This window comes from Tribolium castaneum, chromosome 2 (genome assembly GCF_031307605.1).
Source record: "Tribolium castaneum strain GA2 chromosome 2, icTriCast1.1, whole genome shotgun sequence".
Taxonomy (NCBI): domain Eukaryota; kingdom Metazoa; phylum Arthropoda; class Insecta; order Coleoptera; family Tenebrionidae; genus Tribolium; species Tribolium castaneum.
In genome coordinates, this window is record NC_087395.1 from 20,297,783 (window position 1) to 20,317,757 (window position 19,975).

The window sequence follows — 19,975 nt, forward strand, 5'->3', positions numbered from 1 at the left end:
ATAGAAATAAATAACTTAAACAATTTAAAACAACAACAAAAACTGTTGCTGTAAAATAAATATCCAAAAAAATATCCAAGCCAATTATTAACATTAACAGACTCGTTAGCACAAAACAAATGAGGAAAAGAATAAAAATAATGAATAAGAATTTTGCAAAATATTAAAAAAAAGTTGTATTAAATGAGTTCCATTTCGTGGCAAACTTAACACACGTATTTCTGATACACCCTGTAATACTTAAATGTTGATACAAATTGGACAACCTTATAGTATTCTTGACTGTTAAGATTACGAAAGGAATGCTGAGAAAACTTGTTTGTATTTTGTACGTGTGATCTTTTTTATTGTTACGTAGAACAAAATTATTTTTGCTACTATTGTTGTTTGTCTTAATCCCTAGCATGAGCTTAAATAGCCCCGTTATTTATGGTGGAGGCGCCGGGTTAGCTACCAGATTACCACTTATTTTAGCATTTTTTCACACTGTTGATTGTAAATCGCTGCTTTTTTTCTATATACAAAGGACTAGCATGGTACAGATGAATATCTTGGCATAGATGGTTTTTGAAACACTGTAGGAGTAGAAGTAGAAAAATAGTATTTAATAAAAACGTGTATATTTTTTGACTTGTTGAAATAATTACCTTATTATTGCAATAGCGTAACCGATAGGTTTGCTACTTCATAAAAAAATAAATAGAAATGAGATCACAGTCTTTAATGGTAACCTAATAATCTTCACTATTTCCTTCAAATATTTTTGAAATAGAAAAAAATAGCTACCTTAAACCAATTGATTGTTAGAAATAGATATCTGCTCGGATAACATCACTGACATTAATCAAATACATTTTTATCTACAGGTTTTAAAATTTTTATTATTGAAACAACTCCGCTACAAGTGGCGAGATTTCAAATTAAATCCAAATCAGATGTATTCAAACCATAGTGAGGTTCGATAATTGAGTTGCTTTGAATAAGTACAGTAAGAGTGCCTTTAAGACGGCAAGTTCAAACATAGGAAAATAAAACCTTTATTGCAATCCTATTATGTTTCTTCCTTTGCTGTGCCTGTATGTTTGTCATGTTTGACATTAAATTATTTCTTGCAATAATATTCCTTATTGTTACGACATTGGATATAACGTCGTACTTGTCACGCTATGATTTTATGATATATTGCATCTACCACATGCTAAATGATTGAACATCTTTCTCTAAATACGGTTTCCATGACGTATTATTTGATCTAATGTTTTCTAATGATTTTCCAGTCTCATCATCATATGCAAAACTTGGTAGATATCCATTGTGAATGCAGAGTAACTTTGAAAGATTTCCTGTCTGGTTCTTATTCCAAATGATTAAAAACGCCTCGCCCGTCCAAAGCAGGTGCTTTGTGCGGATATCGGCCCGTTATCCCTGTGTAATTAAACAGAAGAGTTTCTTTGGGAGGCGTCCGCGCGCACCAATTTGGGTCAGACGACATTAAAATGGGCCCCAAGTGTGGAAGAGTTCGTCGGTAATTGGAAGCGGTGCCCTGCAAATCACTTCTGATTGTAAGACACGCCATCGGCCGAGCAAACAGCCTCCAAGATATATAGCTGGCTCACGTCTAAAGCTCGGGCTTGTAAAGTTGGGGTGCGCTTTGTCACGCGGCAGAGCGACGTCGAGGCGAAATTCCGGGACGACACAATTCGCAAAGATAAACATCCCTAGACTAATTCATGCCGCTGCATGATATTAAAACAACCCTTAAAGAGCAAGTCTACCGGCAAAATTCCCATATTAATAACGCACGCTTCAAGCGACTGCCTTATTACCCAAAAAATCGCTCTTAGGTGACAAAGAGAATAATCTCAACACGCCCTTATTACGCAAGCACATTAATAATATTGTCACTTGGACGTTTCTTGCTGCCACGCAGCGCACCCTTGAGACGCATTTTATGTACACATTTGAACCCCTAATAGTCCAGTCAAATTAGACAAAAATAAGACGATCGATCCGAAAAGGTTGAATTTTTTTAAACGCTTTTTTTAGACTTGGGTAAACAAATATCAAAAGTCCCCAAAGGTGGAAGATAAACTCGAGAAGGTCGAAGATCACATTTTTGGTTTTTTGCTTATATCTCTGAAACGATATAAGTTTTATCTTTTTAACAAAATTAAAGCTAATTAAGGTAAAAAAACTCCAAATGTGTTAGAATCTACGTTAGGGTTGTAATAAAAAAATTGTTTGTTTTTTTTAATTCTGCATTGAATGATATAAAAATACACATGGGTTGCCATTTGAAATAAGCAAAATGAAAAGCTCTAAAGTTCAAAGTTTGGAAATAAATTGTTAACACCCTGAAGTAATTTAAATTAATCAAACATACTTAATAAAACCGATATTTTTGGTTTTTATTTTTTTAACATTAATCCCTGAACTGATTTGAAAAAAATTTTTAGGACATGTAAGAAGTTAAAAAGTATCATAATGAGCACAAAAAAATAATAGCATGCTATTCAAACTATTGGTTATTATGATGTCATACATTTTTTGAGACACTCTGTATAGTCAAAAATATTTTTCTGAAATATGTCCTAGAGTATAAATAACACATACAAAATATCAAAACTCCAACTTTAATAATAACTGAGCTACAGAAGACGGGAGCTGGGCTGGACCACCTGTATATCTACCCAAGTGTAAAGAAAGCGTCTAAAAAAATTCCAAATCTCTAGGAATTTTTTCCACCAAATTGCCTAATTCGACTAGGCTGTAAGTTTTTTTTTTGATAATATTTTTGTGGATTTCCGCCGCATTGTTGCAGTTTAGTTGCGAATGCACATCGAGTCAATAAATTTGCAATTTATCTGATTTGCGCGTGTAATTGCAACCGAGGTAATCCCATCTTTAGTGATCTTTGGACCGGTAAATACATATAATTCTGTATAACTAACTAGCAGCCCGAGGTCTATTGTTGATTGTAGTATGGGGAAAGATAAAACGTAAGTCACACATAAATAGCTGCGACTTTGCCAGATCTCATTACGGTCTTCATCATCTCACTTATCCTGCAGTTCCTAATTAAACAGAAATCCGGATAAGACGCACCGTAGTTGCATTCGCGAGTCTTTATTGTGTTTATTCACCTGCAGCTATTAGTATCATACCTGCCACAACTCGAAAGGGGTTTTGTTTATTTTGGTGGCTGTTTAAAATTTATTCAGATTGCGTCTCACAAGCAGCTCTTTAAATTAATTTCAGATGTAATTCCGGAGTCGCCTGAAGGCCGACGTTGGTTAATTGTCGTCGAGATTTGTTTGCGACCGGAACATGTTTCAACAGCAGCGAACATTTCAAACACAAAAACTACTTCTTTTATTATCATTGAACGTTTCCAATTCTTCGATAAAAGTTTCGGCATCCAAAATGATCAAGAATCGTATAACAAAACTTACCATTTTATTGTTAATCTCATGGAAATGGATTTCACAAACTTTATCTACAACATCTTCGCTTTGAAATGTGACAAATCCAAAACCTGAAACAAAAAAGTTACTTTAGAAATGGCTGGTCGATGAAACCGCGTTTTCCGATGTCGTTTATTATTTCGTTTGTCTCGCTACACTGGCTACGAAACGCTCATTTTAAAAGTTTTTATATGTCGTTCGGACAAACATAATAACATAAAAACATTCGTTAGAGAGATCCGCTTCGACATCTTAGCCGCCGTAAGATCCCAATAACTTTTGCTTCGGCAAAAGCTAAATAAGCAAACCGAAACAAACTTAATAGTAGACTATGTTACGAGTATTAGGAGTAAAAATGATACTTTATGTGGCGAAGTTAAATATTTCTGCCGAGCCTCATAAACTCACTTTTACACCAAATAACAAATACTTTTTAATAAAAGATAAAATAATGATAAAGATCGAGAGAGATTTTTTCAGGATTTAAAAACAGACACAGTCTGCATTTCTACTTCTTATTCGTTGTAGTGACAGGTAGGTTCGTAAAAAAATTGCAAATTGGTAAAGTAAAAATTTTTAGGTGCAAAAGTAAAACTTTTACCCTAGGCCGAAAAATACAACTTTTAACTGTGAAATTTAGGTATAAAAGTTGTCATTTTTGGGACGTTTGCAGATAAAAACGATATTAAGATTAAAACAAAAATTCGGATGAGAGTGTTTCGGATACAAAGTAACTATAAAGTCTTCATATCTATCAATAAAAGCGAGCGTTTGCTGAGATGGTTGTTTTTGTTGCTGTTGCGATTAATGTTACTGTTGAAATCCGACTTTTATCGACTTTCGCGTTTTGCAAAGCCTGTCTAAAGCCATTTCCTGCTATTGCAGCAGATATCGGCGAACTGACAGCAACGTTTATAAACAACAAAGTTCCACTTTTTACCTTGATGCTATACCTTAACGTCACGTTTTACGGTGCATCGATGCATGAATCACTGCTTACATCAAGGCATTTGCTCCTATTTCGCTTTACCCACTTACATTTTTACTCTTACGATTTAGCTCAACTTGCCATCAAACAAAACATCAACGGAAAACAAATCGCTGTGACTTTCATTAAAAAACGCGAAACTGACTTTTATAGAATGTCGCTCATGGTGACCTACGTAAAGCGTGTGGTTGGCTAAGAAAGCTTTTAGGAGCTTTGGCACGTGCCGTAATTTGCTTTTATCAATTATGCCGAGCTTGGAATAAATAAGTGCGTATACGGACGAAAATAAAAAAAGGGAAGAGATTTGTTGAAAATATTATTCAGGCGAGTTTGCGGGCGCGATAGCGCACGTGCGTCAGAGAGATTGGGTCGGTGGAGAGCTTTTCCTTCCCATTTCCCCCTTTCAGTCCAACAGATAGGCAATAACTCATCCTCGAGCGCTAGTCGTGACAGCCGGGACCGCGAAAAGAAGAAGAAAACCCGCCGATTCAGCGGAATCCCGGTCTTTTGTCACAGGCGGTGCGACGCTTAATACGCGTCGACTCATATCTTCTTGGCTAAATGAGATTAAACGATGATATGTGCATACGTCGCTGGCGACACTCTAGCCATCGACTTCCGGACCTACCACCAAAGCATTATGCGACGGCTGCACGACGATAATCCCCAATCCGGGATGAACGAAGCTCGCTCGCAACTGCATCGACATGAATTATCGCGATGGGATGATAGTCAAGTGAGAAAAGTGCTTTGCAAGCTGGGCTCAACTTTTTGCTCCAACTTTCTTAAGGCTGGAAGCCACAAAGGATGAAAGTGAATATGTGTAGGACGCACGTTTGACAAAAACAAAGTTGAAAGGCCTCGAAATAAAGTGCATCGATCTCAACGCCTCAAAAAAAATGCATTAATTTTGTATGTTTGTTTTTTAAGAACTTGTAGGTATTTAATTTGGTTCAAATTTTTCGAGTACAAGCCGAGATTTGCATACACACACAATCGCCGTAACTTTATAATAGTATTTTGTTTCATTAATAATTTGTAAATTATAATTATAATACAACAAAGATGAAGTTAACTTCATTCAATAGAGCAGAAAAAATCCTACAGGCTGGTAGGTTTTTTAAAGGTAAAGCCAACCCCGTATCTCTTACAGGAACGGTATTAAAAGTTTCAATATCGTTATTTGGGACAATTTTAAATTAAAATTAATTATAAAGTCACTAAGAATTTTCGGTTTTTTTGGTGAGATCAGAAAAAACTTTTTGAGAGATTGTGGTGATTCTTTGGAATATGGGTACTATAGGAAAGGTTCACAAAGAAATGTCGGATGTCTAAGTTTAAGACTGGTTCGGTCTTCAGGTGAAGAAATTAAGTACATAGTACTTAATCAATTTTAAAAGAAAATTTGGGCAATTTACATTGTAAAGTTTAAACCCGATTCATTTATGCCATATGGTATTTGCTATTGGTATCCATACAGCGTTGGGCAAAAGTATGGAACCAAGCGTTATGTGTCGAAAGTATGTTCCTTACGAAAAACCAATTAATACATCGTCAAGTACTTTAAAAATGTGATAATTTTTCAAAAATATTTTTTTGTAATTCCTTTTAGTTTTCGAGTTATCAAAAAAAATTCAAATGACACCCTACCACCGTAATTTAGTGTGTGATCTGTCAACAGCGTCATAAATGCCGAATAATTAACAAAATTAAGAGGAAATAGTTTGAACAGATTTTGATAAGTCAAACTAAACAAAAACAAACAACAAAGATAGAAAGTAGAAAAAACAGTATATAACACACGTTTTATAAGACTTAGTTGTGGCACTCAATCTATTGGATCACCCTTTCGTCGTGCTCCAAAACCATTCGTGCTACAATAGGACGTCTTATATAACTCATATAATAATATACTATTTTAATCAATGGTTCTCGAACTTGGCCGAAGTGGTTGTATCCATGAATGTTTATATTTGCGAAAAATTTGACGAATCAAATTTCTCGAATAAAAACATCCATGACAACCTCTTCGGTCAAATTCGGAAAACCGTGATTACTGTTTCATTTGGGTTAAATATGAGAAGTTAAGAAACGACGTCATCCTGGGGTCGTTTTTTAAACGTGTTCCAATTTACTGTATTCATTTAATTAATTTTTGGAACCAAGAATCCCCAAAATACAAAAAATTTTCAAAAAAAAATATGTGAATAAAGAACCTCCCCTTTACTATGTTTCCTAACTTATTGCTTACCCGAAAAAAACCGTTTTAAAAAAAAAGAACTGGTAAAAACACTTATTGGAATGGATGTTGTTTCAGACTCAAAAGCCCCGTAAAGTCGAAATTTGTCAAAAAAAGACATTAAATTTGACGTCTTCTGTGCGAGTTTTACTGCATTTTTGGTTTTTACTTTCAAAAAATAGCTTCCCTGTTTAGGCGATTAAATTTTACTTTAGAATCTTCATTCTGTTAGAAGTCTGTGAATTTAATTTTGTTAATGCAAACACGAAGGTTGATAGTTGATACAGATAATGGCTGCTTCTTTTTATTGGTGAGTTTTTTTAAGTGAGTTGTTCCAAAAAGACAGAACGAGTTCTGCAAACATTGCAGCTTTAGCTTTATTTTTAATAAAATTATAGATGTCGTCGTTAACTTTCTTAATATTACACCTTTAGAAGTCAATTGTTAATTTGGGCTCCTTTTAACTTGAATTATGGTTTACAAATTTATCTTGAGACTGATGAATGCTGAGCATAAGTCATAGTTGAGAGTATAGTTAACTGCATCAAGATTACAATAATCTTTATTTTAATTAATACATAATAAATAATTAATAACAATTCTTATAACAATCGAAAGAGCAGAGACAAAGATATTAGCGTCTCAAAGCTTCATCGCTATTTCAAAATACTCAATCACAAAAGGCCTTGCTCTGGAAAACTATAGGAACAAAATACATTACTAGGAAACCAAACGCATCTACTGTATGCACTACACTTGGAAGAGAACTTCTGGGATTGGTCACTTTGAAACCTCTGTATCTCGCAAACAAAGAATAAAAGACCTACTTTTTTGTGCATTTTTGCTATCTCCATTGTTGTTACCACTAGCGCATTTCCGCTGTGAAATGAGTTGTGGACCACGCTGTATATATTTGTTTTAGCAAAGTTGTTTTCTAATTAGAAAACCAATATAGGTGTTCGCGAAGTTGAGGCGTTCCTTTTAAAAAGTTCTAACATATATTGTTCTTAAAAATTTGAACCTAAAACACCTTAGTGAAATGTTGACCATAACAAAGATACAATAACTTCTTTATTTTAATTTCGGAAGCCGACCCTGTTCAGATAAAAAAATCAAAGGACCATTGGCGTAATCAACAAAAACTATTACAATGTTCATCTAATTTTAGTCGGACAGCCTCATTATTACAATGATAAAAATCTTACAGATTTAATACATTTGTATGGGCAATGCAGCATTCAAAGAGTACTTTGAGAATGAAAAAAAAAAGTAACATTATTGAAAATCTAGTATCCACAATATTAAAAACATTTTATTAAGACTATTTAGGCTAAAACTCTTAAGAATAATGCATAGTATCTCGTGTTAAAAGGAACGCCTCAACTTCGTGAACATCCTGTATAAGTATTCAACCTTTTAGTACAACTTTTATATGAATGTATTATTTCGATATTTGTTTGCAAGTTACTTGAGGGATTTATCCATACGTGTATAAGACCTGGCTCTTGATGAAGGTACCCAGGATCCCGCAAGCGTGTATTGCCACGCCACGTCTTGCAGCAAATATCAGAGGACGTGCAATAAATTTCCCTGATTCATTGATGGGGTGAGCGTATAGACAGTTGGGCCCCACCTGACATCCGTTATTAATTAACAGAACACGGTGCTCCCGTCGAGGCGGCGATTGTAACAAATGCACTCGAAAGTGGAACGTGTTTTTCGGCGTTCTTTCATCTGACCGTGGTCGATATTTCAATTGGTGCCCGAACAGAGACACAATTTCCGCACCACACGTTGCGAATAAAAAAATAAAAAAGCTGGCGTCGCCTCGCCACCGTATATCAAACAACACAATTATGTAAATTGAGTTTCATAGCTTATAATCTGACACATTTAATGCAGATATCTCCAGCGCTGGAAGCTCTGATGTAACGGCCCTACGTGAGAACGAGTATCGCGCTTTTACCGGCCTGCATTTTAATGCAAATTAAACCGATTCATCATCGGTAATTACGAGTAGCTAACCGAAAAAAAGACGGGGCAATTACGCAAAATCTTCGCCGTAGAAGGGGGACGTTTTTGCGAAAAACCGCAGCTTTTCATCAGGATACGAAATAATAACTCGGGAGTTTTTGCGGCTGCTGGATTTCAAACTTTGCGGTGGTTACATTGTGCCCAACAGTAAGCGGCTTTGCTGCAACCTTTATCCATTTGGAGGTCCCGGGTCAAAGAGGACTCTGAGTGTTTAATGATGCGAGTAAACGAGAACATACATGGTTAGTCTTTACATGTTACGGACGCCTTTGTGCCGACCTTGTATGTACCAAATGGAATGTGAAATATTAATTCGTTGCGCAACATGCAAGCGATGCAGCAGCAAATAAAACGAAAATAAGAAAATTTCGCCTCGAAATTGGTTTAATCATAAATCAAGCACTTTTGCGACGTGTCACATTTGGATGGCGTTGGGAAACGAAGCAGTTTACTGGATGGATCATTTAAGTGTAGAAATGTCAGAGTAAGCTTGGAATTACATGGATCCCTGCGGACGCCTGGAAATGTCACCACTCAACGCTGGCTTGTACATACAATAATGATATCCTGAGGGAGAACCGACCTAGCAATGGGCCATCTACATGATCTCACCGGCTCATTTTAAACCAAATTTTTTCTGAGAAAAATTACAAAACACCAAATCCGGTTTTATTAATTTTTTAATTTACTTTGTCCAAAACATTTCAAGTTTTATAGACCGCCCTATAAAGTACCATGTGATCATGAGTTTACAACTGAAGTTAGCTTTTTAAAGATGCATTATTTAATGAATTATCATTGGCACTATCCTCACTATTTGCAAACTAAAGATAATTTGAGGTTTGCTACTTTAGATTCTAATTTGCTAAATAAAAATTATCTATAAATTTAATCTATTATTTGATTAGAAGTCATCTTTTAAGCATAATCTTGAACCAAAAAACTACATCAAAATTTAAAAAAAGTTCTTCAAAATTCTACACTGTTTTTTCGGAAAGTCAATAGTTTAAACAAAAACCGAGCAAAAAACACTGGAACTATATGCAGTTGTTACGGAGAACTAAATACTAGGAGGTGAAAGAGATACAAGATAACTGGATTATCAGTGCCCAAAAGTTATTTTTTAATTTTTTCTAGAAATCAATCGGCAAATTACAAAAATTTTAGATTTTATATCTTACAGGTGCAGTTTTTTAGGTACATTATACCATTGCTTTCGGTGAAAGAAATCAAATTTCTCTCACAAGAGAGATAAAGCTGTCAGTACTACTCACGAGTGAGTGAATCTGGGGAAAATTGGAAAAAACAATGAAACTAACTATAGCAACACAGGTCACTACGAAAACTGATACACAGAACTATGCTGATGTTACAAGCGGATATTTACTTGAATTTCTTGGATTTTTTTACAATGCACCTGTAACATAAAACGTCGTATATCACATGTGAGAGAAATGCCATTATAAAGCTCGTGAGAAGTGTCCCACTCGTGCACAAGCGCACTCGTGTGATTTTTTTACAATTTTAATTTTAGAATTACTTCAAATTAACTAGTAGGTAAATTTTTTCTGTAAACACAATTTGAATAACTTCAAAATTTCGCATCACTTGTCGTGTAAGCAAAGATTCGTTTTTTGTGCAACTCAATATTAATTTTTTTAGAGGACGGTAAAACTTAGAACACCCTGTACAAACGCTCTTTTATCAAAATGTAGTTTCGTGAAAAAAATGTCGCCGATATTTACGCTTTTCTCTCGACATATGTTTAAATTTGTGGCCGAATAATGTCAATTTAATAGATAAGCCTGCTGGAATACAGCCACAGGGGATTTCATAATGGACCAGAAGCTGCGCAGAATGGATGATAATGTATTTACCTATTCGACAAATGATCCAATTAATTGTTCCAGAACTATAGAAACTGGTGCCAAATTTATCCAGTTAACATTGATACGAATTAATTTAGATCATCTAACAACAAAGTGATACGTTGCAGGCTTCCAGTATGTTTTTCGTGTAATTTTTTTCTTCTAATCGAAAACTTGCCTTTTTCACGATCAGCTTTTGTTACCGTTACTACCCCTTCCACAAAAAGTTGTCGAGAAAGTTGTTCAGTGGATCACTTTCGCTAAGATTTGTTAAAACATGGTGGAGTTTGGCGCCATGATGTTATCTCGCTACACGCTGATATGTCCTGTATGGCACCTTAGAAGGGCTGCTTTTGGCGACACGAAGGCGCCGTAACATTGATTCGCTCAGCCCCAATCACTTGTTTGTCGACATATGAGCATACAGAGCTCGAAGGCCGGTGCGCATCCCTTTTTCCATCTGAACCCGACGAGCGAAAATCATCGAGAAAACGGTAATTAGAGACGCTGATGAGGCAAATTAAAAACAAGCCCGTTTCGGCATAATTGAATCAAACTCAACAGTGAGCCACTTCCTAGTCGCTCGACGAATAAAGCAGTCCGTAATTGAATGTCTCGTACTTAAACAGCACTTAAATATTTGCTTTTATTACGTAATCCAGCTGCTCCCAACACTACACTGCATTATGTCTTTTCGGCGAAATTTTTAATGCGACCGTAATGCAAAGGTCAATCACGTAGGGGGCTGTTCACCTTTAAAGGTTGTTGCCATAATTCCTGCTGTGTCCAAGAACCACCGAATCGATGCCCTCCTTCTTTGTGTGTTGGCCTTTGCGAGCTCCCCTCTAGGTATTTGAAGGCAATATCTTTGATTTATTGCCATTTTCCGGGATGGAAACATCAAATAAATATATAGGGTGGATTTCTTAAAAGTCTATTCAGGACGAAATGCTCCTAATAACATGGCAAAAGTTTTCCACAATTTGAAATACGGGCACAGATAAATCGTGGCTAGGAAAGTCACAAGTTGTTATTTCTTTGGTTTGGAAAAAGTCCATTTGTAATGAAGAAAGGCGCTGTAAGCTCGTGGGAGATCCATCTTGCGCAATTATAATAATTGCAAGAGCGTGTTTTCGTCCTGTTGTTGGTGTCGAGTAAATTCCATAACAGGATCGGATTTATTTAATCTATAAATCTTATAAATCTGGCTGAAATCTGGCGACGAAGCGAGAACAACGCTAAACGACATAATCATTTAATTCAATTGCGAGTGCGTCTTGTTTATGTTCACATATCAGCGTGTCGTCGAGTTGTTGTAAACTCCACTCTAAGATGAGGCCTGAGGTTATTTATCGCCATAGTTAACGCCACACACAGACAAATGCCCCTCGAGAGGAGACTCCCGGATAACCTCACACATCAAGAAATTGCCGCCGGCACATCCGAACCAAATCCGATTTCCTCCTATTACCACGAGGAGTTTTTTAATGTTTTCGTCGGCCTTCATACACCGGATTAACGCTCTCGTCGTGACCGCAAGTGTTACGATAGGACATTTTTCAGGCTTCATCCAATTTCCGAAAACAATTGCATCGTATCAGGAAAAGTCCGGGGATACGTCAGGGAATCGCGGAAATGGAACCAAGTTTGCGTGTTTGTTTACCCCGAACCCCGACACTTTAGGGCAACTGCTGAAACTTGTGCGAGAGAGTCGGGGGCTCCTTTCTGATGTATTACGCGTCATCGTGTCGCCGAAACACTTTCGGATGGGCCCTTTTTACATTTTTTACTTCCCAACAACTTTCCATAGCACAATGTCGCCGCGATTGAGTGGTAGAAAAATGCGTCGAACGAGTTTAATTCAGTTAAAAAACACATTAATTCTGGCTAATGAAATTTTAAAGCTCGTATAATACAACCGTCCATATAAACGCAAAGCTGAGTACATTGTATACACCGACATAAATTTTACGGGGCAAAATTTGGTATTCTGGCTGGGGGATTACAGTTATGGCCCGGCAATAATTAGGTGTCGCCCATACATATTTCAGGAGCGTCGACCATGTAGAACGCGCCCGTTTTATAATGCAAACAGGCAAATAACGACAGACAAGGTGAAGATGCGAAGGCTAACAGCCCTCACGTGAAGCTTTACAATTAATTATAAAACGCTAATTAATTTAAATCGATATGAAACAAACTTGTCAAATTCATTCTAATCAACTGCACTAAAACATGACAACTCTGACTTTGTCACGTAGCACCACAGCCTAAAAACACGTAACTGTTAAATCGTGCAATGCTGTTTGAGATCCAAAAGCCCAAAAACTATACTTTTCTGGTGGAAAACCTAAGATTAGGTTATTTAGATTAATAATACCTACTTTGAAGCTGATGTCTCTTGAAAATCGAAAAGTGGTAAAGGTAAATATGTGGAATTTAAATATTCTATTTGTCCGGATGGTTAGTTACAGACCCATCCCCAATTTAGCAAAGGTGTACATCAGAGTAGATAAATAAGAATAGCAGCTTGAGATTTCATGCAATATGACGATGACAAAATATAAAAAAACAATTTCGTGCGGTCTTAAAATTTTTAAAGAAAAAAAAACCAAAGAAGAAACACAAAAGAAAATAGAAAATTAAAAGAAAGACAAGCCTGCATGTACCAAATCCAAAGACAAATATGACAAGAGCTATAACGTGATAACGTGCAGAAAGGATATTTTATAGTCTACAACACCTAAGAAGATCCATGTTGAAGAAACAGAAAAAAGAAAAGAAGAAACCCACCAAATTTTCTTCTGGTGCTATTCTTCCAGAAGTGCATAATTCTTGCACATCAAGAAATTTGCCCCTATAGAATATTTTTTTTAATAAATTTTCAGAAATTTTTGGTTGGATCTTTATTTATAAGATTGAACTATGCTGGACACGTTTCATTCAAAGGGAACTACCTTGTTCAAAAGAGTGCGCCTATGAACAAAAAAAAAATGTTGTTTATAATGTGCTGATTACTATGGATATGTTGAAAAAGCCTTCACATTATAAGGTCAGTTTCAGTTGGTTAAATTTAATAAACAATTTAAAACAATCGTTGCTATGATTATAACAATTGTTTCTGTGGATCTATTCTAATAAATTTAACTAAGGTTGGAGAAATCGACCCTAAATCAACTTTAACTTTAACTAAAGTTCCTTTATTTCGATTTAGAAACTGGTCCTAATTACTTGTTACTAGGTTTAACGAATTAGAAATCTCAATAATTTGTCTTTTTATAAAAAACTTAACGTTCAAATGGCATGACAAAATACAGTGTCATAAGTTAGTCAGATAAAAAAAATGAGTGTATACCCCAAAAAAATTTCTCAAACAAACTGTGAATTATTTTGGAATTAAAAAATTAATATAACCAAATATACCCAAAAAAATTTCTTTAAATAACACTCCCTAGTGTAAATTTCTACGGTTAAGTTGCTTTTAAACGGGTAAAACTGTTCAAAGAGCGAGGTATACTAGTGAATCACACCCAAACTACACAAGGAAGTGAACACAACGAAAATGAAACTACTGTAAACATTAATTAATCTTTTTAACAACATTTCAAAAAACACTGTAATGTCTGAGATGATATCGACTGCATCTTTGCACATTTTATTGTTACTCGTAAACGATACACACAAAAAATTTACAAAAGGCAAACTTCTAAATAAATGAGCTTTCATATTCCAGTAATATCAAAACTAAATCTTTTTGTGTTCCAAAGTTATGAAACAATTTATGTCCCTGTAGTAACACTGTTCTACAACAATTTAATTTGCACTATTAGATAAAGGATTATTAGAAAAAATGACAGCATGTCAAATTTTTTCAAAAAGAGATAAGTATTTTCAAATATAAAAAATATAATCTAAACCGTTGGGATAGCATTTAGAGACTAATAATTCCACAAAAAGAAATTAAAAACACAAATCAATTTATTTCTATTTTTTAATAATATATTTAATTTTATAGTTAATATTTGCACTTCCTCTCGAGACATCCTAGCCATCAAAAGCTACATTTTTTTCTTGTGATTTGAACATAAGCTTTTCATAGAAAAATAAAACAGTTGAGCTTTTAGTCTGTTTAAATTCGGTTATAAATATTTGAAATAAGAAATGAATTGACTTGCAAGGAAATAACGAACAATTTAATTTAGAAAAAAGTGCAATATTTTTATTAACTTATATGTACTGACATGTATCTACTGTATATGTATATTCTATCAGTATACAAATTCTGTTTGATTAATTATTTGGACATAAGGATATGTCATTCGCGTGATTGGTAATATTTAAATAATTACACATTTTTTTGGTTTTAGCTAGTGTCTAGTGTAAGCCCCCCAGATATTTATATTTTAAATGTTTAATTTATGTTGGTGATAAAAACTAATATTTTTTACTTGGATTTGTAAATTATAATACATATCTTTGAAAGGTTTTGAACCGTCATCAACATAAACATCTGCGAATCCGATAGAATTCACTCCGATCCGCTAGTTTTTCTTCAACTGATAAACCACTGAAAAGTTTATTTGGCCGTTTTATGTTCAACGAGCTTTCTGCGAAGCAACAAATGTAAGTAATGGGCCAAGTGTTTTTGCCTTGAAGCATAATGTTAAATTTTAGACTAAATGGGTAATCTATATTTGTAGCGTTTAACCACATATTGCGAACCCTTCCGGTCGGGATAGACCATATCCGGCCGAGATTCATGGCTGTAATAAAACCGAATCAAAAATTAAACTCTGTTTACTACACCACTCCATCCAGCTTGAGTTTTTGAGAGAAAGGAAGTGATTAATTATCGCAGAATTAGCTGCACTCACAAAAATTGATGTATCAAGGAATAAATTCGAAAATGAATGAAGAGTAGGAAAAATAATTGGGCTAATGCGCCATTAGTTGGAATTTTTTGATGTTTTTTAAAGCATCTGCGCCAATCTCCGTTATTAAATAATATTGGCACGGTTTAATGATATAAAAAGGGAAGCGGCTGATATATATTCTGGGCAAAACTGATGACCGTGATATTAATGCATTGCGGCGCAGAGTTCAATTCCGAAATTGGCTGATAGTTCCAAATATTGTTACGGTCTGTTAGCTAGATTATGCAGGCATTTTATTAAATTATGGATACGCCATGTGATACACAACCAGTTCGATTTGTTGTGACAGAAAAAAGGATGTCGCCCGTGAACATTTTTGGACAACATTGCAGTTATCCCGTGATAAATGTCACCGCCACTGAATGTGCATACAAGTAAACGATTTAATAGAAAAAACCGATTTTATTAACCCAGTTTCCCTGCGTTTATACAATAAATTCCTTGCCGACGTCAAAGAGGATAAAATAAACTAAATTAATAAATTCATTTGCGTACAAATGTATTCAAATGTACATCTGGATGACTTTCATATATAAAGTGTATTTGTTTAATATTGCTTCAGCACGCAAGTTTACCTACAATATAAAGGTGGATTATATTCAAATGAGAATATTTCATATCAGTTTGTAATATTCTTGAGACATGGAAGAACCGTGATATGCCATTTAATAAATAAGTTTGCCCGAGGTGGGCCCTCACATTTCATCCGGGATCGTTATTCTAAAACCACAAACCCGACCAACGAAGATTTTTTAAAAAACGACATCGAATTATCCTCAAAGATAAAAATTTGCAAAAGGAGGTAACAATAAGTGCACGAACAACCACCACAGTTGTAAAATAACCAAGGTAGTTTTTTTCAGATAATCATCACTAATCATCACTTTGGTTCTAGAACCAAACACAAAAAAAAAAGTTTTCTCTTCTGAATTCTTGCAACGTTAAAAATTGGGAAGTTTAATTTAAATATAGGTTAGACTAGCGGTTGTTAACCTGCATCCGAGGAGCACGGGATGTTTAGTTTAAGATTTATGGACAACTATGGCGTTATTTTGATGATGTAAATGCAGAAATCACACGGGGAAAAACATTACAGGAGTAGGTTTTAAAATTTAAAACTAAGGCAACTTGAGATTTTTCTTTCCAATGATAAAGATAAAATAGAATCAACTCTAAAAAACACTTAGAAGAAATATTACCTTTTCTGTAGAACATCGATCAAAAGCTCTTTCTGAATTTTGTCCAAAAAGTATATTTATCTTTTTTTATGATATTTTAGGTATTACTTAAAAAAAATATTTATAGAGCAAACTCTTCTTAAAATTTTAAATTTTTTGGTTCTAAATTTAAAATATTAGAAAAATTCACTTTTCATCATAACTCGGATTACTGATTTTGGCACATAGCCCCCTTTGTTATGCAGAAACAAATTAGTCTTCCACGAAAATGTAAATTTATCGAAAAAATTAAAAATATTGTTTAGTGATTGATCTTTTTCTGTTGCTTTAATTATTGAATTCGTCAAATTTGTTAAGTATAAAGGTGTCTTATTAAAAATAGTATATTATATTATAAGTGATAGAAATGTCTCGTTATGTGCGAGTGAGAATTTCACATTTCTCACGAGCTTTTAATAGCATTTAAATCACGTGTGATATACGACGTTTTATCTTACAGGTGCATTGTAAAAAAAACAACAAAAAATTCAAGTAAATATCCGTCTGTAACATTAGCATAGTGTTAAAGTTATGAAATAAACAGTTTCATTGTTTTCCCCAATTTACTTACTTGTCAGTAGAACTGACACCTTTATCTCTCTTGTGAGAGAAATTTAATTTCTCTCACCGAAAACAATGATATAATGTACCTAAAAAACTGCACCTGTAAGATAAAAGAATTTCTCTTATAGGCATTAATAATGTTGTTGCTTATTCCATAGATATGAGTAAAAGTAGTACACCTTTATTCTAGAGGTGGTTACTATAGTATATTATTTGATTTAGTTATTTTTTATCTTACTAATAAAATAAAGTGGCCATATGGTGATTTTTTTTATTCTATCGGTGAAAAAATTTGACGAAAATTTCACAACGTTCCTATAAGAAAGAACATTGTATCATACACGTAAAAAAGTTAGCATTATCTGCTCGTGATTCCTTTCTGAAGCTCGTACTCCGCACTCGTTTCAAAACCACATCACGCACAGATAACGAACATTTCTTTACTTGTATAATAAACTACTATTTTTTTTATAATACCTACAGCTCAAAGTTTGTATTTAATTGCCTTAACTGAAAAAAAAGTTCAATTTATGCAGAAATATGTTCTGAAATGAGTTATTCTGGCTTGGACAGAACACGCGTAGCTTTTTTAAAAAAAATTGTTTGAATTTTATGGAACATACCCTACATACTAGAAATCACCAAATAATTAAATTTGTCCTTGTATTTTAATCGACGCAAAAAAGTTGGAAAAAAATCTAAATTTAATTTTTTAGCTTATTTCATTCAACTTATTTTTCAGTGAGAATACCTCCTTTAAAAGACAAAGTTTTAATTTATGTTCTGCTCAACAATTTGGCTTTTAAATAAATTGGTCTTTTTGTGTTAAATTAGTGCCAGATATCGCAAAATAGACCAAATGCTTTGATAAAAATTATGTTATTTCAAAGATACGTAACAGATACAGAAAACAGCACGACAGCAAGTTCGAACTTCTTATTTTTCGACAAAAGTTCCTTCGAATTAGTTGCTCATTTCACGCAAAGATAAGCTCTAAAATGAGTTATTTTGATGACTTCGTCGTCTACCCATAAAATTGTAAAAACAAAGTAAAATAGAAGTTATTAGAACATTTTAATAATTTTCAAAAAAAACAAACATCCGCAAAATAGAGACTTGCCAGATCAGGTCAAGTCAAGTCAAGGTAAAAATCAAGAAATTAAGTTCATACCAAAGTTATTTTTTGTCTTAAAAAAAAACAATGTGTAAAAAGATTTTATTTTAAACGATTTTAAAGTAAACGTCAACGTCAAAAAATACATAATAAAAGAAATGACTTAAGCAAAGTTCATGTAGTCGGGCCCCTGACCTATCTCGGATTGATTTCACCCTGTCATAACTTGAGAAGTTACATCCACCACAGAACTTGGAACAAAGCAAGAACTAATGTGGCGCCAAAAAACGAAACAAGTAAACAATTTTAGAGCTTTAAAATTTCCGGAATGGCAAGCAACGAAAAAATTATTTGACAATACCCAAAGTTGTAAACTTTTGAATTTTGGCATTATGCAAACTAGACAAGCAGATATGCGCCAAATTGTTGTTTTTCTGCTGTTTGTATCTAATATCGAAAACGTCTGGCGCAAACTGAAATCTGATAACAGCGTGTATATCATTTTCCGTGCGGATCACCGCAGGTTTCTTTCAGTCTCCGCCGGTTTGAAATTGATTAAGTCGATGGTGCATTGGCGTGGTTATGGTGATGTGTATCGACCAACGGCGTGGCGTGAAAATAAAAAATACATTTCGAGGCGGTGAGATTAGCCGTTTCCTTTCTCGTCCTATGTAAAAGCTCATCGTTTTCTCGTCAATCATGATAGTGTTGGAGCGCATGAAATCTAAAATGAAAGAAACGAGCAAAAGGAGAGGAAGAACAAAAAATACTAGAAACCAAATCACCAACCCCTATCCGTTGGCACGCCTTCTGTGGTGCGTCACGAGTCATAAAACTAAATTCACAGCAATTTACGGTTTCCTTTCATCAAATGTAATGGAATAAGGTTACACCGAAATCGGATAACAAGCAGCATTGCCATTTCATTTATCGTCATTTTTGTAGCAAATTAACAAACTGAGCTTTGCACAGATGAACGGGAAATGAAGATGGATGGCTTTCGAGCGCTGCTTAGCTGTATATGCCGGATAAATAGTTGGATCGGTACCTACATAGAGAGGGCGCGCTTGAGGGTGATGAACGTGGCGAAGCTCTTGGTATCATTGCATACTACGCTAACGCAAGATTGATTCATTACAAGTGCCACCGTTGATTAATGACAACACCAGGTGGCACATATCTCACCTGCGTGTTTGCGCAGTCTTTGCGACGTCGGGGGTAAATGAAAAGGAGACAGCCACCAAGACAATATTGCTGTCAAGATTTACGCTGCTGCTACTTTATACCAGGCGAATGGAAAGTATGGAAGTATGAACACTTCTCAAGAATATATTTTTCAAAATTTCTTCTAGTTTTCGAGTAATACTAACATTTTATTATAGTATGAATAAGGAAGAGTTGTTCATTATCGGTGAGTGATGTGTTTCGGAACAGAATCACGAGCAGATAATGCCAACTTTTCTTTACGGGTAGGTATAATACAAAGTCTTAGGGGGCAATTTATGTACCTACATTACTTGCTGACTCGAAAGCGGTAGGTGATGAATTGTAAA

At 34.7% G+C, this 19,975-nt stretch overlaps 1 protein-coding gene across 8 annotated transcripts in view; it reads right to left on the reverse strand.

The window, feature by feature from the left end:
- Positions 1-19,975, reverse strand: part of Rbp6 (RNA-binding protein 6) — a 384,381-nt gene that overhangs the window by 19,872 nt on the left and 344,534 nt on the right. For all 8 annotated transcript variants that reach the window (XM_064355244.1, XM_064355243.1, XM_064355245.1 and 5 more), the window contains one exon: positions 3,453-3,535. In XM_064355244.1, the coding sequence (XP_064211314.1) occupies positions 3,453-3,535 (83 nt within the window). The remainder of the gene's footprint in view (positions 1-3,452; positions 3,536-19,975) is intronic.